Raw genomic sequence first — 25,428 nt, forward strand, 5'->3', positions numbered from 1 at the left:
TATAAATCTTATTATAAATATTTGTATAAAAATCACCTTGATTCACAAATCACCTCAAGATACAACAATGCAGAGGCCAGTCATTAGCCTTTCACTGTTAGTGATATCACTAGTATTAAAAAAGTTCAAATTTGAGCAAACACCTATTACTTATAAATTTACATATATTAAATATCTATATTTAATTACGTATTATTTGATTACATTTCCTCAAATAATAAGGTACTAACTATGACTCATTCATAGACCTGTATTCATTAGTACCATTCACCAGAGACGACACTTCTCCATCGGATTCATGGCTGCGCCCCGCTTACACTTGAAAGTTTGCGCAAACTCTTCAGAATTGGAGAGTACACCCTTTAAACGTATCTTCCCGGGACAATGCGAGTCTTCGAGCGCATAACGTGAAGCCGCCGGCGTATACGTTTCACACCACAGATTTCCGAATGAAATGAAAAACAGCTGTTCATTCGTGTATTTCTCCAAACCAGGCAATTGCAGCCGTTCAACGCCGTTTTCTTTCACAAACATACGATAAGCATGAAATGCCTCACGCATGCCACCGTTATCGGCGATATTTTCACCCAATGTAAGCTCACCGTCGACCTGGAAAACGTTTTGAAGGTTGAATTAGGTGCAGATAAATATACATAGATGTGTATTTGACTCACATATTCTTCCACATCGGGCAGATAGTAGCGACTATATTGCTCTACAAAACATTCTGTGCGATTGATATATTCTTTGATCGTCTCATTCGTCCACCATTGCAGCATGTTGCCATTCTTGTCGAACATTCGTCCGCTGTCGTCAAATCCATGCGTCAGCTCGTGCCCCAAAATTGTGCCGACAGAGCCATAATTCAGCGCTCTAATTTTATTAAAGTGAGTATTGAAAATAATGTTCTAAAGGGAACACCACTTTGTCTTTAGTGCTCTGTGCTGGTGCTGAAGCAATTATCTAGTGCAGTAAGTAGTATGAAAATGAGCATATAGTCACAACAAATTAGCCGCTAATCCATGTGAAATAATATTTTTCTAAGATTATAATAGCATTAAAGTAAAAATTTGTGCAAATAATGGATAAATGATGGGATTTCCGAATTGTTACAGCACTGAATGAAATAATATTTTCTTTCATCTAAAAATAATCAAAATAGATTGAGATCGAAATGTAAATGACCAGGATGACGAGGCGAGTTGAATCCGTATATACGATTTTTTAATGCACATATCTCCTAAACCACTAAAAATACAAAAACCGAGTTAACCGCCCCTAAGTACTAAAATTGCGATAAATACGGCAGACATATAAAATTTTGCACCAGAGATGGTATGGGAGCACTTTATAAAAGGGGGTAAAAATTGAACGATAGACGTGGCCCCATCCACATTTAGGTGAAATCACATATGTTTGGATATTTTTGTGTTACAGTGAGAAAATCGACTACACAATACATATAAATATAACAGAAATAAATGAATACACATTATTTTAACCCAAACTTTCTACGGACAATGTCTTCGAAGTATACCACTTCATGACTAAAAATGGTCCAAATCCAACCAAAACTGTTCAAGCGCTTAAGTACCGAAAACTTGGACCAAAGTTCCTATAGTTGACTTTTGACCGCAAATATCAGTCAATGTATGACATACTATAATATATTGAAATTCGGGGATACTATTTCCGACAAAAATAGTATGTGTGTAAATCAAAAATAGGTTGAATCGGGTCAATATCTCCCATATACCTGATACAAAGGTTTTCGAACTTCCGGGTGACTTTTTCCACATGTATCGGCCAATATGTGAGTTATCTCAATGGAAATGAAGCAGCGTGTTTTGCTCATAACAGTGTGCCTTTGTGCCTAAAATGGATAAAATCAACTGAAAATCCGACCCAGCTCCCAAAAAAAATAATATCAGGATTTTCCAACATCCGGTTGACTTTACTCCGTGAGAGATTGGTGATTGTATGTGAGGGGCCTTAATGAAGCACAAGGGAAATTTTATCAGCATGTGGCATGATAATAGTTAATAGATAAAATCGAGTAGATACCACCACAAATGTTATATACTTGATATATTACTTATAGTTTTTCTAACAAACCAGTTTTGCAGTACACCTTAGCAATTTCAAAGTGACGAGGCGATGCAAACAGCCCGTCCCTTTCTCTGTCCTCACAATATACCCCATAAAATAATTTCCGTCTTTCCATCTGTATTTAAGCCGTTTAGGTTGGTCTAAAGATTTGATATTTTAAATAAACTAATTTCACAGGTTTCCTAATTTCCTTAAAGAGTATGTGGTTTACCGCTGAATTAGAATATTAGTGGTCTGGAGCTTAGTCTATATGTATATATCATTTGTTTTTAATATAATTTTAGCTGACGTAAACTAAATTATAATTACTATAAATTAATAATCTCAACATAAGTAAAGAATATATCAAATTTTATAATAATTTATGCACGATTTCATCGAATAGTGATTGTTTAATTTCGGAACTGTTTTTAATATGAAGTTTTGCCGGGATCTGAAGGATGTCGGGCGGTGATTCCTGCAAGTTGCAAGAGTGTAAAATATGCAGTTACGCCACGACTAAGAACTTCTTTATTTGTTCTTATTAACCGACACAAAAGTTCAAATCTCAATTCCACCTACTTGAAATAATATTTCGTTCATTATTATCTTCCAAATTTAGTTCAAAGCATTCAAGGTTAACTTGATCGATGTCACAGCTGCCATATCTAAATGAGTTATAAGTACGACATATGCAGTTATTAAATGATTCGCTCAATTTCACGGAAATGTAAGCTTATCAAAATCATTTTTATCTGGAAAAAACTGATAATAAACAGTTTGAAGAGATTGTGGAATTATAAACCGAGATTATTAGATTTGAGCTACTTATAATATTTTTCAATATTACAGGTATCGTTTAGACATAAGCAACATGCATCGTCTATACGACGATCTTGACCCGCAGAAGCCAGGGAAACAATGTAGCAGCTCTTGTGCACTTGTCCCGCATTAGCAAGACTACGCAGTTAGCATCTGGAGTCCTCACGGTATAATAAACTCGAACAGACATTAAGAGTGAAGCCACTGTTGAAGTTCGCCTCAAGCACAGGCATCCTAAAGAATGACTACTGCTCATGGACCCGGTAACTGAACTTCATTTTGTATAGCAAAGGACCAAAGGATTGGTCTATGCGAAGATCATTGGCCTACCAGACTAACCTAACCTATCTTTCAAACTCATCTGGACCAAACTATCACAGTACAGTCAAGGTCGGTATATAAGAGATATTATTTTAGATGCCGGCATTACACCGACCTGGTTTACTTGCGCTTACCCACACAGTTATAATTCCTTTTTTGGTTACAGTTCCTCTCTTAGTAACAAATAATTAATTTTGAAATATCAATTTCAGTATACATTAACGTTGCACCTATAGAACGAAATGAAGAGTTTAGTTATAATTTAATTCCCTGAACAAAGCTATTTTGCAACAAAAAAGTATAAAGTACTTTATCTAGAGCGATAACAAATGTTGCTTTCTATCTTGTTTCCTTTCCTTCCTGTTAAGCAGTACCAAATGAAATGAATACTTTTATTTTATATTTTGTGTTTCATTCCTTAGAACTCCATATTTAATATTCAATAATTATTATTTATTCATTAAATGTTGAATGATTCAGGACGAAATTAATTTTAGGAATTCTGAGAAAATTGAGACAATTAACCCTTTGCAGAGAGAAAAATATTTCGCAACAAAAATATCCGATTTACAATTTGTGCTGCAGTCAAGCCATAAAGTTCCTATGGATATGAGTGTAAGGAATGCATATATACATACATACAAACATATACATATACTATATAAATAATATAACACATATATAAGTTCCTTTTCCTTCCTTTTGAATCTACTTGTTGGTGCATTTCATTTTATTAAAAGAGCTACTGACGACAAACTCAATTCATATACATATGTAAATAAATTTCGGTGCAGAGCACACGCAGTAAACCAATAAAATATGATTAAATGCAAAACAAAATTCAAAAGTGTAAATTGCAAAGATTTGAAGTGCCAATTGAAGCAGCTAATGTGCTTTTGTAATATTTACTCACTCCATGCCGAGGTCGTAGAAAGGATACTGCAGTATGGCAATGGGTATAGCTGTAGAAGGAGAACAACAAAATAAATTGCACAATATGCAGATAACGGTAAACCACAATAATACACGCACTTATCGTGTTCGATTGGAAAGTGTGAAAGGCGTTGACATTCGATGGTGCCGTTGCCCAACCGAATGGTTCTGTTCTGTAGAGATTGTCCAATTTATCCTGCATCTCCCAGCGCAGCACGCCAATCATATTCTCCAAGTGTGTACTCGCATTCACCTGCACGCCCGCATAGTGTGCATTCAGCGCCGTTGCATTGCGCAACCAATCCGGAAAGCCAATAAAACTTTTCATGGATGCCGACTTCTGTAGTGTCTCATGTTTTGTCTCCTCATCCATCCAAGAAGTGCGACGCACTAGCATATCGAAAGCATGTCTGATATCATTTAACATACGCTCCACCTTCGGCAGTTTGTAGCGCACGAAGTAATCATCAGCCAGCACGTAGCTCACAGCCATGCCCATCAGGCTATTAACGCCATGCACGCAATACAGCGAACGCGGTGAACTGCCTTCGGTGCCCACAATTAGACGCATATATTCGGAGTGTAACAATCGCATCTCGCTGGTCGTGTGCAATACCAACTCCTCAACGACACTTAGCCAGATGTAGAACTCGATATGTGTTGGCGACGCATCTGCCAGATACTCAACGAGGCTTTGCAAATAAACGATGTCCGCATTGCTGGTTATGATGGTCAACTCGCTAAGGTTAAGGTTTTGTGAATGAATGGTATCGTCCATCATCACCTGCAAGTATGCTTCCCAGTTGAGTATTGTATTCGGGGCAATTAGTTTGTTGGTGCGATTTTGTAAATCCGCGACGGATAAATAAACGAGGTCCTCAATGGGGTTTGTCAGAGTTTTCGTCAAGTTTTCGGCATCATCTTTCAACTGAAAATAAACGGTAAGCATATTATTGGAGCAGCTTGCAAATAACGGGTTTTTCAATATGAACACTACAAAAGTAAACCGATAAGGACCACAAATGATGGCATATTTCTTCCCGCTCTTGCGACATTTCTCTTCACTAAGCTTTGCAATTTCACCGTGGAAAGCTATACGATCCAACAATGAGTCGAAGTTATTAAAATTTACTACCCAAAATCGGAGGCAGTGGCCTCAACTGTAAGAGCGCTACGTCCAATTTATAGTCGTTACAATCATCCTGTCAGATCAACAATTGAGCGTCTAGTGGGAAAATACAAATCCACAGACACAGTGTAAAATGTTCCCGTACCAGTGAGACAAAGAAGTGCCCGTAGTGTCGAGAATATTGCTGCCTGTAATGTAACAATTGAGCAAGACCCAAATTAGTCCCGCACACGTGGTTCTCAAGCGTTGGGCTTCTCTGTGACGTCATTGTGGCGAATTTTGCGAAAAAATCTTGACCTACATCCCTACAAGATCGAGTTGACGCAAGAACTGAAGCCGTTTGACCACCCAAAATCGTCGTATATTAATGAATTGGACTGAGCAACAATTTCAAAATGAACCGGATTTTCATCAAAAAACAGCTTAAGCGATGAGACTCATTTCTGGCTGAATGCCTTTGTCAATAAGAAAAATGCTGCGGTTTATGGCCGGCGGCGTCATTGGCCGTACGTCTCCGTGATGATCAAGACCGGCACGTTACTCAATGATATCCGAATATTTTTGACCCGATCATTCGAAGTGACTCTAAAATTTTTGATCAAGTAGATCTCACTTAACGATTAAATCAAATACATTTTATGGCCAATAGGTGGTGCTAACTCTGAAATCATTGAAACCGCAAAATAGAGTGTATTCGTCGAAATATATCCACCTGACATCTCACCAGGCAATGGAAGATACTGCTGTAACTTGTATCTATCCAAAAAAATATGAAAAGTATTTAATCTTCTTAAAAAAGTTTTCGAGCGAAAAATTTTTCCATATTGCCTTTATGGTGTTAGATTTTAATAATAAACTAGTCTAATAATTGTTTATATAGCGTAACCATACACACCTTGTACATTTTTTTCGCGAACTTCACAGCCTGTAGAGCCATCTCGCTTATCGAGTCTTCGAGGGACTCAACTTCCGCATCAGGATTTAAGTACAACACATATAACTCAATCATTTTCTTGATATACGCCACATAAGTCAACAATCCTGAGGAGGTGTGCTTCTGTGATTCTTCTATATCATCCTCCAACTCGTCGCTGTCTTCATCATCCTCCTCGTGGTTGGCTATGGTTTTCCGTTTGATTTTATTCAACAACTTATGCATGTCGTCTTTGTTGCTATAGATTTCTCATGTTAATATAAATATAATTCTAACTATTTATTTACAGCACTTACAAAGGCAATGAAGAATCCGTTTCGGGCGTGCCCAAAGCTATGCGATTGATTGTACGATTTACCGGATCGGGGAATATATCGAATCCCACTATCAAATCCATGCCTAAGTTCTTTTTAATGAGTACTAAACTGCGCAACCAATCAAATTTCGTTTCCTCGCCGTACTTCCGCAACACCTCCTCCGGCAGTGTCACATTAAAGACGCTCGGTAAAAGTGGTAGCTCAAACTTCCGCAGAAAATATATCAGCGGCTCTAGCTCACGCTTATCCAATAATTCCGTATTCATGCAAGCGCGATACATTATTTTCGTCTTCCCCACAGCGGCGGGTTCCTCCTCGCTTATATTCGTTTGCAGGAAGGAACGTAGCATGCGCATAATTTTCGCTTGCCGCTCACGAAACCAGTCATTTGATGTGGCCGAATCGGGTTTGGGATGATCGTCCGCCCAACGGCCACAGGTAAATTTATAAAAGTCCTCACAAGGATCAGTCTCTTCGTCCATTGAGTAAATGAGGCCAGCCGCTGTGCGGAGACACTCGTTGCTGCGACACACTTCAGGTTCTGTGCGGCCTTCATGAGAGCGAGGAAGAGAGAAAGTTATTATCAGAATTTCTCGACACTACATTATACTTACGCCTTATACACACGATTATTATAGCTATGATTAAAATGATTATCAAAAGTATGAGCAAACCGATCAAGGTCTTCTGGTAATATTTCCGTCGAAACCTGTAAATAACAGCAATTAAAAATAAATTTATGTTGAGCATTTACATTTCGGACTGTAATCAATACAAATGAAGTTGTCAAAACAATTAAAGTGCAATCAATTTTTTTACCCACTGGCAAGGTGTGGTTAATAATAAGCACAGTAAATAATTTACACATTCTGACCACCTAATTTCGCAATACTTACTTTGATTGTACGCCGACGAACGTAGCGTCGCAAAGCGGGCGCTTGCCTAACGCGGTGGTGGAGCCATTAGCACCTGGCAAATAGGATGTATCGTCTGCAGCTGAATCGGTGCTATGTATGCTAAGGTTGCCTGTAATGCAGATAATTATATTTAAATGCAAAGCAATGCTGTTGTGAAATTTGTTGTGATTTCCATCAATTAGTTGGGCATTTTGGACATTTAACCCACCACTAACGATCATTCAAAAGTGTATAAAATAATTTGGAGTTCAATATTTTTGAATCTCAATTCGGAAAAAACAATAAGATGTTATATTTTTGTGCATTGAAGTTATTTGTTGTATAGTTATAGGTATAACTAAATTTATAAACGCACATCCAAAATGAACGACAAAAATATGATATTCTCCCAAAATGCTTCTTTAGCATTGGTTTTCAATTATGGAAATAGAAAATAGTCAAAAGGTGATAAATCACACGAATACGAAAATGGGAGAATTCTAATTTTTTAATAAAAAACTCGTTAACTTTTATGATCATCACATAATCCATATGGTTCGTAACCCTCACAGACCTTCATATTACCCAAATCTTCAATCAAAATTCTCGAAACAGGGCTTTCTCTCGTATTTAATATATCAGCCAACATTATTGTAGTAAAATTTATATAGCTAAACAAATTTTCAAAGATTTTTTCTCAATCTTTTAAAACCTCACGACTATTTTTAAACAGTGTAAACCACATATAAACTTGAGTACGGTTCACTAAAAACTTTTCTCATCATTTGATATGTCTCAATGATTTTTTTTTAAGTTTAGCACACACTTATTTAATTACTCTTTATGTTAAGTAAGAAAAGGCTAAGTTTGGAAGTAACCGAATTTTTTATACTCATGGAACTTGCAAGGATCACAGCCAGCTAAATACCTTTAGGTATTACCAATATTGGAAAATGAAGCGAAATAAGTTGAACCTCATTATTCGTCGAAATCATGAGGGCATTACAATTAAAGCGAAAATTATGCATCATCATCCTCAATCGATTTTATCTATTTTAGCCAATACCACATACCATTAACATCCCACATAGGAATGAAATGTCCCCTGGGTTTCATTAAGGTAGCTTACATACCATCACCAATGCCTATATGGACTAAAGTCAGCCAGATGTGCAAACATGTTGATATTAGTTATATAGGGGATAGAGGAAGACCTCCACTTCGTTGGAAACACCAGGTGGAAAAGGGCCTGACTACACTTGGCATCTGCCATTGGCGCCAAACAGTGAAAAGGAGGAATGACTAGCACTGCACAAGCGTTATCTACGCCATAAAGAAGAAGAAGGGGATAGGATATAGATAGAATTTTTACCCAATTTTATCCATTTCTGGCACAAAGATGCATCATGATTAGAAAAACGTGCTTCCTCAAAGTTATTAGCATTACTCACGTATTAGCCGATACAGGCGGTATCAAGTCACCCAGGAATTCGAACATCGAATGTGAAAGAATCAGATGGAATTTTAAACTGTGTGTTTATGGGAAGAAGGCGTGATTGTAGTCCGATTACCCGCATTCTTGCTAAATAGTAACATAGGAATATCAGCACTAAATTTGGTTGATATCGGTCTATTAGATGCCACAATATAGAATCTTACCTATATGTGGGCGGTGCTATTGCCAAAGTACAAAGTTTAACATCGGCTCCTATAAAGCCTACCTTCTCATGTCTCTGACGAGTTTACTTATGTATACCTTTAGACTTATCGCACTTTTAGTGGTTTATGGGGAGTGGGCACGATTATCATCAGCTTTTGCCTATGTTCACACTATCGTTAAAAAAGTTAAAAAGATTAGTTCTCTGTAATTTTATTTGGTTTCGAATATATATTCTAACAGTAAACTATAGTATACCCAATAATTTACATTCACTTAATTCTGCTAAGATATCTTACATATTGACCGATGTATGGTAGAAGGCCAACCGGAAATTTCTAATTCCTATATAATTCTTATAAATTTTCTCATAACCTAACCCCCATGGTACTTTCACATTTTGACTAATATACCGTATAAGGTATAAAGTTAATTTCGAATAAGCGATTTCGTCCCTTTTAGTCAAGAGAATACGCTGTTAGTAGAAATAGATTATTTCTGAATTGCATTAAATTTTTTTACGTATTGAATGATAAATGTTTATACCGCATGTTTATACCGCCTTTATCGTTCAGTATGTAAACAAAAAAAAAACAGAAATTTTAATAATATTTACATTAGTTATATGGCGGCTATTTGAAGCATTAATCCGATTTTCGAAATTTTTGGTATAAATGCATGCTGTCATCACAAAAATATTCTTCTTGTCAATAATAGAACTTACAGGTTGATCGATATGTTCGCCATATACACTTGTGCCAAAAAATTTGGCGTTGTTCGGGCCATAAAAAATTATGGACCGATTTTGACAATTTTTGGACATAAGATGAAATAACTTGAAGGCTATATTTGTTAAAAGCTATATTCGATAACTTTATTTACATATGTCTGATTTGTATACAGTAAAGTGAAAGAACTAGCTGAAATTTAAAAGATTGTCATATAGGGATAGAGGTGGGATTTTACCCGTAAAAAACCCCAATGTGGGAAAGAACCCGGGGAAAATTACCGAATGGGATAATATTCGGGTTTTTTCATACTTAGCATACGTCTAGATAATGTGTAGATACATGTGTATATCAAATAGTACGTACTATTACTACTAGTTAGAGCTAATCTAACTTCGTTTATTTTCATAATTCAATAAATACGTTATATACATATACTCCATGCTCTCTAATTAAATAAAATCAGCGGTGGCGTACGCCTTGGTGATCTAGCTATCTCACACGTTATTTTGCCTTCGTACTATGCGCACTTGTGTTAATTTGTTGGTATAATTGACGACTTGGATTTTGTTTTGTGGACTCTTGATTGTCTAGTGCTTAAATACGTGATTTGCTTTGGGTTGACAACTACTGCTATTCTTACGGACTTCGATACTTACTTCTTTTTATGAACGGTAACTTACCGGTAAGTTTGAGCTTTAATATTTGTTATATTAGACTATAGAAGTTTTATATTCCTTGCAAACCTTGTACTTTTATTCATTGAAATTGGGCAAAGTATAAATTCCTTCTTTTGGAATACTTATTTCATATTAGTTTCGTAGGTATACCTACTCTGTTAATATACTTTAGAACAACTCTATGCATTTCTACTGTCTTTTCATCTGTTTTTTTTCCTTAGATCACATCATGCCCAGAGAGAAATATACTGATGTATGGGAAATAGTTCGGCAAATAGTAAAACAGTAAAATGCAAACACTGTGAAAAAGTTTACCAATTTGGCAATGTCAGCAAGATGACTAGTCATCTGTTAAAATGTTATAAATGTCCAACTGTTATCAAGAACAAATTACAGAAAATACCTGTTACTAGCACAACTGCCACAAATCTGCCCTTGCAAGCTGAATCATATAATGAAATGTCACAGGATAACAGTTTGACGGATACAATTTCTAATATTACGACTTCATCAGAAGTTTTAACAGAAAAAAAACTTTATCTAGATCAGCTCTTATCGAAGGCAATATTTGTTACCCGTTCTCCTTTATCCATCGTTGAACATCCGCTGTAGGTACGATTTTTTGACGATTTGCAACCACTTTATAAGTTACCATCCAGAAAAGCTATCTCCACAACACATTTGGAAACTATTTATAATGAAATGGTCAATGAAATTACAGACGAACTGAAGTCTATAAATGATTTACATTTGCAGTGTGATGGCTGGAGCAATCAGCGCAATGAAGGTATCATCAACATCATTATTGCAAAACCTGAGCCTGTTTTTGTTAAAAGCCTTAATACTCTTACGAATCGACATACAAGCCAATATTTATCTCAAGACATAATCAATGTTATAAACGTGTATGGAGGCCACAAATTTGTAACTGTTATCGGAGATAACGCAAATAATATTCAAAGAGCATTTCAGATAGTTAAAAATTCCTATGCACATATGTATAACACCGCAGAGATGTGTAGCACRTACATTGAATTTGCTATGCGAAGATTGAAGATCTCCACAGATACAATAAAAGCAATAAAAAGAAACCAAAGTATGAGCGTTTTATTAGCTCAGATTGTAAAAGAAAAAGGTTCAGGTGAAACATTAAAATTGCCTGGGAAAACCCGCTGGGGCAGTTACAGCACTGCGTTAAAGAGTTTAAAAAAATTCAAAGTTGCATTACAGATATTAGCAGTTCACGAAAATGCCAGTATTTTAAGCGAATTAAAGTCAAATTTATTGGATTTAAATTTCTGGACCATGGTAGAAAATTGTATAAAACTACTGGAACCTATAACAGATAAAATTTTCAAACTTGAAGGCAGTGGAATACTTATAAATGAAGTTTATATAGCCTTCTAGGATATTAAGTCTACATTTAAATTTGCATTTCCGGATATATCCATTCTAAATGAGCATCATAAAAAATATATTACAAATGCTGTATTTAGGCGAACAAATAATTGTTTGAAACCAATTCATTATGCTGCATATTTATTAGATCCATGATCGCAAGGCATTGAATTAGAAGAAGAACACGAAGTGGATGCCATGGAGTTTATACACGACGTGAGCCAATCGCTCAATATTGACGTTGGTGTTGATTTAGCCAATTAGAGCTATGGAAACATGTCGCCGAAATGAGCCCGGTAATTTGGTGGAGAGGACTCTGCAGCTCCAAATTGCTGAGTAGGGTTGTAGTGCGTATTCTAACTGCTGCTTGTACTTCAGCAGCCACTGAACGATCTTTTAGCACTCATGCGAATATACATAGTCACAAACGAAATAGATTGACTACAGACAGGGCAGCAAAAATAGCTTTTATATCGTATAATTGGAACTTGTTACACAAACATAAAGTTGATGACAATGACGATGATGACGAGCCGTTATCTACACCCAGGCAATTGTCAAGTCCGTTTGGTATCCCAATAAATGAAGAACGACCTTCAACATCTCGTGAAAATACAAAACTAATAGAATTTAGCAATATTAATAATATATTTAATGATCATGATAGTAGCTATAGTGACTTTGTTAGTAAGTATCTCTTGATGTTTTATTTTTATACTCTCGCAACAAAGTTGCTAAAGAGAGTATTATAGTTTTGTTCACATAACGGTTGTTTGTTGTCCTAAAACTGAAAGAGTCAGATATAGGGTTATATATACCAAATTGATCATGGTGACGAGTAGAGTTGAAATCCGGATGTCTGTCTGCCCGTCTGTCCGTCCGTCCGTGCAAGCTGCAACTTGAGTAAGAATTGAGATATCATGATGAAACTTGGTACACGTATTTCTTGGCTCCATAAGAAGATTAAGTTCGAAGATGGGCAAAATCGCCCCACTGCCACGCCCACAAAATGGCGGAAACCGAAAACCTATAAAGTGTCATAACTAAGCCATAAAGAAAGATATTAAAATAAAATTTGGCACAAAGGATCRCATTATAAAGGGGCATATTTGGACGTAATTTTTTTGGAAAAGTGGGCGTGGCCCCGCTCCCTAATAACTTTTTTGTACATATCTCGAAAACTACTATAGATATGTCACCCAAGCTCTACAGAGTTGTTTCATTCAGGCATTTCCATATACAGTTCAAAAATGGAAGAAATCGGATAATAACCACGCCCACCTCCCATACAAAGGTTATGTTGAAAATCACTAAAAGTGCGTTAACCRACTAACAAAAAACGTCAGAAACACTAAATTTTACGGAAGAAATGGCAGAAGGAAGCTGCACCCACGCTTTTTTAAAAATTTAAAATGGGCGTGTCGACGCCCACTTATGGACCAAAAACCATATCTCAGGAACTACTCGACCGATTTGAATAGAATTCGGTATGTAATATTTTCTTAACACCCTGATGACATGTACGAAATATGGATGAAATCGGTTCACAACCACGCCTGAAATCTCGATTATCACTTTATCATGCGAGAGTATAAAATGTTCGGTGACACCCGAACTTAGCCCTTCCCTATTTGTTTTTAGTAGGTTTTAGTATAAACGTTATGAGACTTTATATATTTGCTCTTTGGCATATATATTATATTTTGGCGACGGACCTATTCCGTCCATCTGCTAATGCTAATTCTCTTTATTTTCCAGGGAATACTTATTTGTACCATGTCTTAGTTTTCCTGAAGTTATCGCGTGCGCGAGCACTTAGACGGACGGGCGGTAAGACAGACCATCACTTGAAATGCAACTCATTTCGTCACCCTGATCATATATACTACTACTGCACATCGGGACGAACACAGGCATGCGAACAAAATCAATGATAAATTTCCAGAATCGGATAGACAGCATTTCGTAGACACATTTCTAGTTAAAGCGGGGCCATGTAAAGAACAGTTGAGGTGTAAACATATAAGAAGTTGTAAGCTAAAATAATGACTAGTAAGTCGTTTCCTTTTTAGAATTATAAATAAAGATAAGTGTATAATCATTAAATTAGAACTTTTATTTAAAAATCCAGTGATCGAACTCAGGAGTGAGTTACAAGATACACGATTTATCGAGAAATCCTTCATAATATACAGTATATAAAACTATATCTATCTCGAATAGGTTTAATATCAGAAAGCTTTTTAATAACGTCAGGTCAAGTTCTATAATTAATTCTATACTTTTACTTAAGTTGTTGCTGGATGGAAAGTGTATATCGGTCAACTTTAAATATTAATGTATATAACTATTAAACATTAACATAAATTAATCCTTACTTTAAAAATTTTATGAAACCAGTAACAATAGCTTATGTTCAATAGAAGACGTTAACATATGTATGTAGGTATGGCAGTAGGATGGAGTCATGTGTAGAAGTTCACGCAAGTGAGGAAAATTTCTCTGATCGCCATTCATTTGGGAGTGGCCAAAAACGATTCCTTTACATATAGCTAAAGCAACTCACGACTTCCGGTCTTTGACCAAGTATCCTCTGCGTAGCCTAAGAACATCCGTTTGAAGGCGAGCTAAAGTGAGAAGGCGAAATRTTCCCTGCATAGGGTTGCGCGCTGGGTTTGGGACCCGCCAATTAAAAAAAAACCCCGATGAAAAGGAACAACCAGCCTCGGATGGGAGACCCCTCTTTTGATGACGACCTTGGCCAACGATTTTAGGACTATGATTTAAGGGCATGCACCTAGAATGTCCCGTCCCTTAATTGGGAAGGTGCCACTGCCCAGCTGATTGATGTCCTCATGAAAATAAAGGCTGACATAACCGCCAAGAAATGCGATGGACAGGACAATTACAGATACGAGTAGGTCCTTGTGCCTTTACTACATTGGCCATATAAAAGAGCGCAAGTTTGGCGTGGAATTCGTGGTGAGAGAGAGACTCCGTCGCCGAGTAACATATCAACATATTTCTGATTGGCGTCCACGCTTCGACGTTGAGCGTCTGGAGCGCACCTATGAGAGCTTCCCCCCGCCACGATGTTAAAATCGTGCTTGGGGACTTTAACGCCAGGGTGGGCAAAGAAGGTATCTTTGGCGCAACAGTTGGTAAATTCAGCCTCCACGACGCAACATTCCCAAAGGGGTGGAGACTGATCGATTTCGACGGGGCCCGAAATATGGTTATCTGTAGCACTATATTCCAGCAAAAGAAAATACATCAAGCTACCTGGATGTCTCCGGATCGAAAAACTACCAACCAGATCGATCATTTTGTGATAGTCGGAAGACACGTCTCTAGTGTTCTAGACGAGCGTACGCTCCGAGGTCCGAACATCGACTCGGACCACTATCTTGTTGCAGCCAAGATTCGCACCCGCCTGTGTGCAGTAAAAAACACACGCCATCAAACACAAGGAAGGTTCGACGTCGAGAAGCTGCAATCACAACAAACGGGCGAATGATGTTCTACTCGACTTTCACTCTTGCTCTCTGAGAGCACTCTTCAACAACTGTGAGACTGCATTTCAAACTATTTACGGACAGCTGCAACCGAAACCATTGGGTTTCAGAAAAAGAGCAGCTGGTCCGACGAGGAGTGCCATCTCGCAGCGGAGAGAAAACAGACTGCCTACCTCGCAACGTTACGATCGACCACAACACGTGCGGGATGGGATAGATACCGAGAGTTGAAGAGGGAAGCGAGACGCATTTGCAGACAGAAAAAGAAAAAGGCCGAAATGCGTGAGTACGAAGAACTTGATAAGCTGGCCGATAGGGGTAATGCTCGAAAATTCTACGAAAAAATGTGGCGGCTTAAAAAAGATTTCAAGACCAGATCATACTCTTGTAGAACTCCCAAAGGTGATCTAGTCACCGATGTCCAGAGCATTCTTCAATTATGGAGGAACTCTTCTCCAGCCTGCTGAATGGCAGCGAACGCAAAACGCCAGAAGAAGGCGAACCTAATTCCCCAAGCGATGTCGATGGAGCAGACGTTCCATTGCCTGACCATAAAGAAGTTCGAATAGCAATTACCCATCTTAAGAACAACAAAGAAGCGGGAGCCGATAAATTACAGTCCGCGCTATTCAAACACTGTTGCAAAGAACTGCATCAGCTTCTTTGTAAAATATGGTAGAACAAAAGCACGCCCAACGATTGGAATTTAAGTGTGCTCTGCCCAATACACAAAAAGGACGACTTCACAATCTGCGCCAACTACCGTGGGATAAGCCTCCTCAACATCGCGTATAAGCTTCTATCGAGCGTATTGTGTGTAAGATTAAAGCCCACCGTCAACAAACTTATTGGACCTTATCAGTGTAGCTTTAGACCTGGCTAATCAACAACCAACCAGACATTCTCCATGCGCCAAATCTTGGAAAAGACCCGTGAAAGGGGAATCGACACACACCACTTTTCGTCGATTTCAAAGCTGCTTTCGACGCGATATCTGAATTTGGTATCCCCGAAAAACTAATACGGCTGTGTAAAATGACGCTGAGCAACACCAACAGCTCCGTTAGGATCGAGACGGAACTCTCCGGGCCGTTCAATACCAAACGAGAAGGCGACTCCCCATCGTGCGACTTCTTCAATCTGCTGCTGGAGAAAATAATTCGAGCTGCAGAACTTAATCGAGCAGGGAATAATAGCATGTTCATTTAATTTAATTAAGAGTTAACGGGAAAGTTGAAAACCATTTACTGGCTACCATTACATGGCATGGCCAGAGCTGAGGCTATAGGACTAGGGTAATTGAAGAACCAATTTCTTACATTTTCGTCACTTTGCTATCAGGCTAAGTATCTAATTTCACCAACTGATCTTACTTATTTACGAATATATACATTATAGTAGATAACTTTGGAGTTTAATTAATGTAGTTTAGACATTGTCTGTTATTTTCGGTAATAAGTCAACCATATGCAATATTGTATTCATATTCGGTATCTCAGCCATTTTTATAGCCTTTTCGCATAGCAATTAATTGATCAATTAACCGGCTCTTGATCGATTAAAGCGCTAATTTTGCTCGTAATTTCATTTAAAATTTAATTGACAGTTACGCCAGATTGGGAATTTGAAGTAAAAGTAGGCGGTGCTACTCCCCATTTTCAATATTAATGCCAAATCCTATTAAAGCCTAACATTTTGTTTGACCGAACTAATTAAATCGTATTGGATGTAATCATTATATCGGGAAGGAAGGAGGTTATAAACCGATTTCGCCATATATTAATCATACTTTTATCTGCCACGGTTGATTAAATTTTTGAGTTTGCGATATATGTTAAATGTCTACATAAAATTTATTTGGAAGCAAGTCCTTGCTAGTTTTCTTAAACCATGAATTTTTAGGGTGTTATTTTGCCAATCTGCAATCCCACCTTCTTCCATCAATACGTCATTTTTATTGAAGTTATCGCTTGGATATAGCGAAGGAAAGCCATCTAAATTTTAACTCGTCTTATCACACTGATCATTTCCATAAATTTAAGTCTGTATCTACCATGATTAGAGCTGTTTCCCACAACTTCAATATACAAAATAGTATATTTTGAGCAACATGTTGCGGGAATATTAATCCGTCGGCTCTACTGCGTGAAGGAAAAAATCAATAATAATAATAAATCAGTCAACTTTTATATATTTATAATTCGTTCACATAAATATAGGTATATATACAAGAATGTGCATAAAAATAAAACTATTAATTGCATTTGACATGATTTTCACACCAGGAACCAACACAAACCGCTTCCTAGGCAATTTGCTCTGTGCTTCCGTCCATTTAGATACAATAAATATAAAACTCATGCGTGTCTCTGTATAGTTATGAAATCACAGTAAATTTGTAATGCTAAACAAACCCATATACTTGTATGTGTACATAATGGAAGAGAATGACGAATGGCTAATGACCATTAGCGTAGGACATGTCACAGTCCTTTCATTGTCTCTTGGACATAGTATCCACACAAAATGCCCAAACAACGGCACAGTTATGGAGGGAAGCGAAATGGTCAACAAAGCAGGAGGAAGTGTGTAGAACCGTCAAATGATTGCTCGCATCTTGATAAAATCGAAGCACAACATTTGCTGTCATTAAATAGTTGCGCTGTTTACATGAATCGCTCGATTGCAACTGTGTCAACGCCTGCTACCATGACCGCTGCATAAATATAGACCTTTATACGTACGTGGATATATAGTACACGTGTTTGAATATACAATACGTTGAAATGTGCTGTCCGCTCCTCTTTGGTTCATTGGTATGCGTGGGCATTTGCGTTTACCGCTCTGGGACACTGTCAACAATCGGGCGCATTAGAGATTTTTACGGCTTGATCCGCCGGCTATGAATATGACAGGACATTAAGCCCATATGTAGACGAATATGAGTGAAAATGTTTTCGTCAAAAGTACAATGTCCTGTGGCTTGAAAAGCTACAATGGCAAGCATTAAAATGTAAGTATTGGACAGATAAGTGCAACAAATTTGAATTTATATAATTTCAATAATTGGAAATGAAGTGTGTTTCTAAAAACTGCGAGGAAATGAGAAAGCCCATCGTTCAACTAGAATATCGCCCTAAATTTTCAGGTTGATCCGAGGAACATTTTCGTAAATACAGCCTTGAGAACTTGTGCGTTCGAGGCCAGCTAGGCTAAGTGCGCCATCTTTGAACGCGTTTTTCTCGAAACTGCGTTTTTGAAGTCGGTTGGCAAGATTTCTTGAGATCGATTGAATCTTCATGATATTTTTCAGAGATAAGGTCAGAGATACACTTCTTAAAAACTTGTTGTCACCTCAAATGGCGTCACAATGAGGGAGTTTATAATAAAATATTATTTTCCAAATTTTTAGAATTTACTTGTTAATAGTGTATGTTTGTAACAACAAAAAATTCTAATAAAATATTCCATTTTTTATATGAGACAAAATTGTTGAAAACAGGCTCATTTTTACCCGAGGAAACCCCCTACTCATCCCTCCTTAATGAAAGACTTTGCGTTTCTCCGTCACTAGCTCTAATTGTAGCATTGTAATATTAATATTTTATGAAAAAATACAATGTATTATAAAAATATTTCCAGAAGTAGTAGTAGTAGCTTGTAGTACCAGACCAAGTACAAAGATGGAGTTAGCATACCTTATAATTATGCATAATGCCTGAAATTACCAGCTTCTAAGCTGCTATAGGGATATCTGAGATATCTCACATATTGACCGATATATACGGTATAAAGGGTTGGTTCATAATGACTCGATTTTATTCTTTTTTGTCTTTACATTAGAAAAACACAATTTTTTAATTTTATTAAGATACATAAGATACAAATAAGCCGTTAGGTGCTAAAAGCATTATACTCCATAGCAAAATGTTGTGTTTACTAATATGAACCGTAATTAATACCAACGAATTAAAGTTGTTTATTTGTTTAGTTTATTGCTCGCCACTGCATTAGTCGCTCGTGTAGGCATTTATTATATATAGTTTTAAGTTCATTGCTCCGTGCTTTAAGCTTAGCGTGCTTAACATTATGTTCTATTAATTGAATGTGTTTTTTTTTAATAAGTATTGTTTTATTTCTCATAAATGGCATATACCATGTGTACCTATATATGTACATATGTAAATATGTATGCACACGAGTTTAAATTTTTTTGCCTCGAAATTATTTATGAGGAACTATTAATAATTTCTAAACTTAAATTCCCAGAATTGCAATTTAATATTCCCGGAATACATTTCATCAAATATTTAGTTGGCAATAAATTGTTTTCAAATTTTTGCAGCAAATAATTTACATAATTATTTTACTATGGATTCTATAGATGAAATTGCTTACTCAATTAACTGCACATGTATTTGTGAGGCAAAACCTAAAACTTTATTCTTGGAAAACTATTATTGAATGTGTTTGCTTTGGAATTTGTTAGTTTTGTAGGGGTGGCTTAGCAAAAAATGTGCAAAGTCCTTAGATTTTGTATTGTAGCTTTCCCTACTAGCACCATTGTGGGCGTAACATCGAATTCCTCAAGTTTGCAATTGAAAATCAATCATAAGCATGTCTAGAGATCTTAGTTGTGAACTTTTAGATATCAAAAAGTAATAAAATATTAAAGAGACACTATAAAAAAATTGTGACACTTGACAAAATACCTCAAATTTGTAAATAAAATGCCAAATATTTAGTTATTCACCAATACTTATTTTGTTGTTTTCAAAGTAATCTTCATATAATGTAATAAAACACTTTTCTTAAGCACTTTTTCGGATGGCCCTCAGCTCTTTCATCGAAATTTTGTTTAACTTTTTCGGATGGCCCTCAGCTCTTTCATCGAAATTTTGTTTAATCTCTTATATCGACAGAAAAATAATTCCACAGAGCGGCAATTTCCGTTCGGGGAACAAGACAAAAAACGCACGGAACTAAGTCTGGGGAAGACGATGGCTGTTCGGCATTGTGTTTTTGGCTTTAAATTCGGTCATAATCGTACCCTTTTTGAAAAAATCTCAGATTTATCGGGAGCAGTCGGGCAAGAACGCATTTTGTACCCAAAATATCCACCAAAATCATTTGAACGGACTCGCGAGAGATGTGGAACTCACTTGGTACCTCCCAACACTGGCCTAATGATTTTCAAGCATCATATCCTTCACTTTTTTAATATTTTCATCAGTTGAAGGGGACGAAGGTCATCCAGAACGAGGCATGTCAATCTCCCGACCTTTGAAGAATTTGTAGCACTCGTAGGCTTGTGTTTTTGTAACTGAATCACTGTTAGCCTTAGTTTTCCAACATTCGCAACTGTTCTGCACACAAAATTCGGTTAGAATTACAAATTTTGTTTGATTTTTATCCATTGTAAACTTAAAACTTAAGCAGCTTACACCTTATATACTCTTGCAACCTGTTGTTACAAAGTATTATAGTTTTCACCTAACGCTTGTACGTATTACCCAAAACTAAGCGAGATAGATGTAGTGTTATACATATATCTAAATTATCGGGACGACGAGAGACGTTAAAATCTGTTTGACTGTAACATGAGTAAAAATTTAGATATCATGATGAACCTTGGTATAAAGTTCCTTAGAATAAAAACGATTTCGTAGATGGGCCCTCCCGCGACCACAAAACGCCATTAACTGAGTACTTAAATTAAAAAATCAAACTGTACTTTGGCACAGCGTACGGCATTAGGAAGGAGCATCTGTGGACCGCCCTCTAATAAGTTTAACGTGCATGTTTCCTAAACAACTAAAGCTACCGCAACCAAATTTGCTTAGTACAAATCTTATAAGAACTTCTACCGACAGTGTGATGGAACAGATGAAATCGGGAATCTAAAGAATCTAAAGAATTGCACTTGATATCTAATTTTTAATATTTTTATACAAATAAATTTCATAGGAAATAATAACGAATTTGAGGCTGCCTTCTTAATGTCTGATTACCAACGTTCCTGAGCAGTTAATAGAGTTGTCCGCTTAATAGATTGCACTTAATCCCCATCAACAATGGCCATGGTTAATGGAGATGTCCGCTTAATAGGACGTCCATTTAAAACACCTTTTCCTATGTTCCTTATTTTTTTAACTGACTTAACTGTCTTATCTTTTAAGTTGATTCGAACTGAAAACAGTGTGCTAAAAAATCGATTCAGTAGTTTAGGCGTCCATCGCGGACAAACAACGCGACACTTGATTTTTATATATAATATAAAGATACGTATATATCAATTTCCTTAGATTCCGATCCTCTGGTTGACTTTTTTCATTTTAAAGTGTTTCCCTGGCTTTGATTCTTGCATGTTCCAAGAGTATAAAATGCTCGATTGCACACAAACATAGCTCTTCCTTATTTGCTTGAAATATCATTTACCATCATCACTGTTTTCGTTTTCGATAGAAATCATTACATTATTTGGTAAACTTTTATTACTACATCATCCTTTTTCTCTTTTTAAACCGCACTGCATTTACTGAAAATTCTGAAGCTTTCTGAAGATTCAATAGGTGTCATTGCACTATATGAATACTATTTCTTCAGCCAGCAACAATGTTCGCCAAAGTTTGGAGATCTATAACAAATAAGAGATGTTTCTCTTTAGATGTACTACTGTGATCAAATTGAAAGGTGAATTTTGTCCATTTGATCTCCTTCAAAGTAATCCCATTCCACTGAAATATACTTATGCCAACGAATTTTCCAGTCATGGTATCAATTGGAAAAATCCTCCGTCGTAATGGTGATGGCCATTCTTCGATTCAGCTCCTCAATTGAGTCAAAACGGTATCCTCGGAATGGTCAAGGGAGTTTAAAGAATAACCAGAAGTTACATGGAGGGAAATCAGTTGAATGCGGTGATTACGGCACGATATTAGTTGAAAATGTGGCGAAATGATCGCGAATAACCAATGCAATATGAGATGGTGCGTTATCGCTTTCTTAAATAAATGAAGGCATAGTAAAAATCGAAGAATTCACTCTTAGAGCCTCACAAAACGACGCGTACCCCAAATACTAATGAATACACTGTGGAATATTTTTGGGATTATTGTCTGGGGGGTGAGGAATTCCAAGTCAGGGTGATGGTACTAGGTCAATATAGTAAAACCCTCAAAGGGTTTGGCGTTCATATGTGTCAGTTTTTTTGTATGACCTTATGACCCAGTTTTTCCTTATCTTGATGTTTTTTCGCTTAGTTGTAACATTTTGGCAAAAACAAAAAAAAAAAAAAACCAATTTCCGAGAACACTCTTTGGTCCATTTAGTACGCCTGATTGGAAAAAATTTATTTGTTAAGATGGGAAACCATGGGAAATAAGGAAAAAATTTAAAAGGTCATAAAAAAACTGACACATACGAACGCCAAACCCTTTGAAGGTTTTGCTATACTGACCTAGTACCATCACCCTGACTTGGAATTTCTCACCCCCCAGATTAGCTGTTGTACTGTGATATTTTTGCATAAAATTTAGAATAGATGTCACTAACAGTACTACCAACTTACAAAAAAAATAACCGATTAGAATCCACACGAACTATAAATTTAAATATCACCTATCAATTTGATGAATGAGGCAATGCTTTTTACGGAATTGGCCTTTTTGATAGCTGTTACTTGATTTAGACCCAGTTTAATTTTCCATTTCATAATGAGCAGACTTACTTCGGAAGAAAACTTGGTGAATGGTTCCAAAAATGGCCATGGATCCTGATTTTTACAGGTGAAGCTCATTTGCTGTTGAATGAGTATGTTAACAAACAAAATCCACGCATTTGGAGCTATGATAATTCACAGTATGCCGGTGAAAACCTTTTGAATGGCCTCTACGTCTGCATAACGCTTTCCTTTCATGAGCAAATGCATTATTCCGAAAAGTCGCACGGTGCCCTATCAGGTGAATACGGGGAGTGGTTTACACGTGATTTTTAGTCAAATAATCGTCCTTTGAATGTTGGATTCTGAGCAATTTTTGATCGTCAGTCAATTTGTGAAAAACAAACCGTGCACACATCTTCCGTAAGCCGAAATGCTCGGGAAAAATGCGATAATTCGATGTTGTGGAGATGTTCAATTCCATATCCATGAATTTTATTGATGATTTCGGCTGATTTTTAATGAATTCACTCACAGTTTCAGTGGAGTGTCCGGATGATCGTCATTTATATCATCACGACCACTTTGAAAACGTTGAAATCACTCGTGCACTCTGCCATGGGATAGGCAACCATCGCCATAAATTTGTTGCATCAATTGAAACGTTTCGGTAAAGGGTTCACCAATTTTAAAACAAAATTTGATGTTGGCTCTTTTTTCAAAGCTCATTTTCGCACCGATAACACAAACATACTGACACTTAAAACGCAATCGATAAATATAGCAGATTTTAAGGCACCAGTCGACATATAGATGGGGCGCTAGATTCTAAAAGTCCTGTTTACTATGGAACACTCCTTGTATATACTATAATTCATACACTGACCCCGAATATTTTGATTTGTTAGGAAAACGAAAATCATTATATGTAGTATATGAGAGTTCGGGTTGTACGAATCTGATTTTATCATTTAACTATTATTATGCCACATACTAAAAAAATCAGAAATCACGAATCATATGGAGTAAAGAGAACTGGCTGTTCGAAACTCCTGATTTTAGTTATATGGGGGCTAAGTCCACTTTTAGCTCAATTTCCATCGAATCGGTGCTGAATCAACCAATCCATTTCCGAGAAAGCTTTAGCGTTGATGAAATGTGGATCACTTTTAACAACAGCAAGCAAAAGGATCGTGATCCAATGGCTAACGCTAATCGTGGCCAAGCAAAGATCGATGCTCAGAGAATTTTACTGGTTTTGGTGGGCGTCTACTATGAGCTACGATCAAATTATTAGTTGGGACCTATACTGACGACAAGTTGATAGTCTAAAGGAAGCATTAAGTCCCAAGCTGCAGAATTTAGTTAATAGGAGGAATATTATTCTATCTGTACAAAGCCAGGTGTCACATGTCAACAGTGACTCGCCTGAACCTCCGCCAGCTTTTTTGAGAGGTTTTTATGCTTAACAGTTTGGACCTTGAAGCAAGGAACGCGTGTGATAATTTTTGCCAATAGACCTGTACTGTTCTTACGAACTAAAACAATGACGGTTGTTTTAGAAGAAAAGAAGCTTTATAAAAACGCATATAACGCTGACTTTAGGAGCTTTATACTTTGCCGTCTAGCCGAGCCTAAATCAATTAGCTTACCTGTTGCTGGCCGCGCATTATTTCGCACGAATCCGTTGTTTGTTGTCCAAATGTGGTGATTATGATACGTCGCGTCCATGTCGTAGGTCCACGGTGCATATCCGAGTCAAAGTATCAAGGTGCAAGAAAATAACAATAACACACTTAATTTTCTTGCATTTAACACACGCCGCCCATTGGCCAAATGTAATACTAAGACCTTTGCAAAACACTTCAAATAATTCTAACGCTAAATTCGATTATACGCCATTTACACGCAGCTTAGCACGAAAGTGAAAGCACCACCGCAAGCAGACGAAAAATCGAGTACAACGCGGTCTACCAAATATTTTATAAGGCTAAAAAGCCTAAACACGTAATAGACACATTCAGTTCATTGTTGATCCAAGACAGACGACGCGTGCTGGTGAAATCGAAAAGTCAGCAATTTTTACATTTTAATTCTCGATTTTTCATAATATTCCTTAACACCGTTTAAGAGTTATAATTAAACAGACACATTAAAATATTATACTTATTGATTTTCCCATTTATATGGGCCACAAAGTGATTTGTTTACTTCTGCTTTCGCCACTATGCCGTTGGCAAACGAAAGCCCTAGACAGTAGACACTAGAGCTGGTAGACAAGCGTGCTGACAATCAGCAACGTACTAAAATACCTGAATACGTTTGGCTAGAAAGTCTGCAAGTGAACAGA

General features: G+C 36.9%; 1 protein-coding gene across 1 annotated transcript; it reads right to left on the reverse strand.

The window, feature by feature from the left end:
- Positions 1–254: 254 nt before the first annotated feature.
- LOC108969143 (neprilysin-2) lies at positions 255–24,809 on the reverse strand. The gene is made up of 9 exons (XM_018933693.1): positions 24,731–24,809; positions 7,441–7,570; positions 7,159–7,253; positions 6,524–7,094; positions 6,189–6,465; positions 4,264–5,092; positions 4,145–4,193; positions 675–873; positions 255–609 (listed from the first exon to the last, which is right to left on the reverse strand). Exons 1-9 carry the CDS (start codon positions 24,807–24,809, stop codon positions 268–270), a joined length of 2,571 nt encoding a protein of 856 aa, XP_018789238.1. The 3' UTR covers positions 255–267.
- Between the last annotated feature and the right edge of the window lie 619 nt (positions 24,810–25,428).

This window comes from Bactrocera latifrons, unplaced genomic scaffold, assembly GCF_001853355.1.
Source record: "Bactrocera latifrons isolate USDA-ARS-PBARC rearing strain unplaced genomic scaffold, ASM185335v1 scaffold_241, whole genome shotgun sequence".
Lineage (NCBI taxonomy): Eukaryota > Metazoa > Arthropoda > Insecta > Diptera > Tephritidae > Bactrocera > Bactrocera latifrons.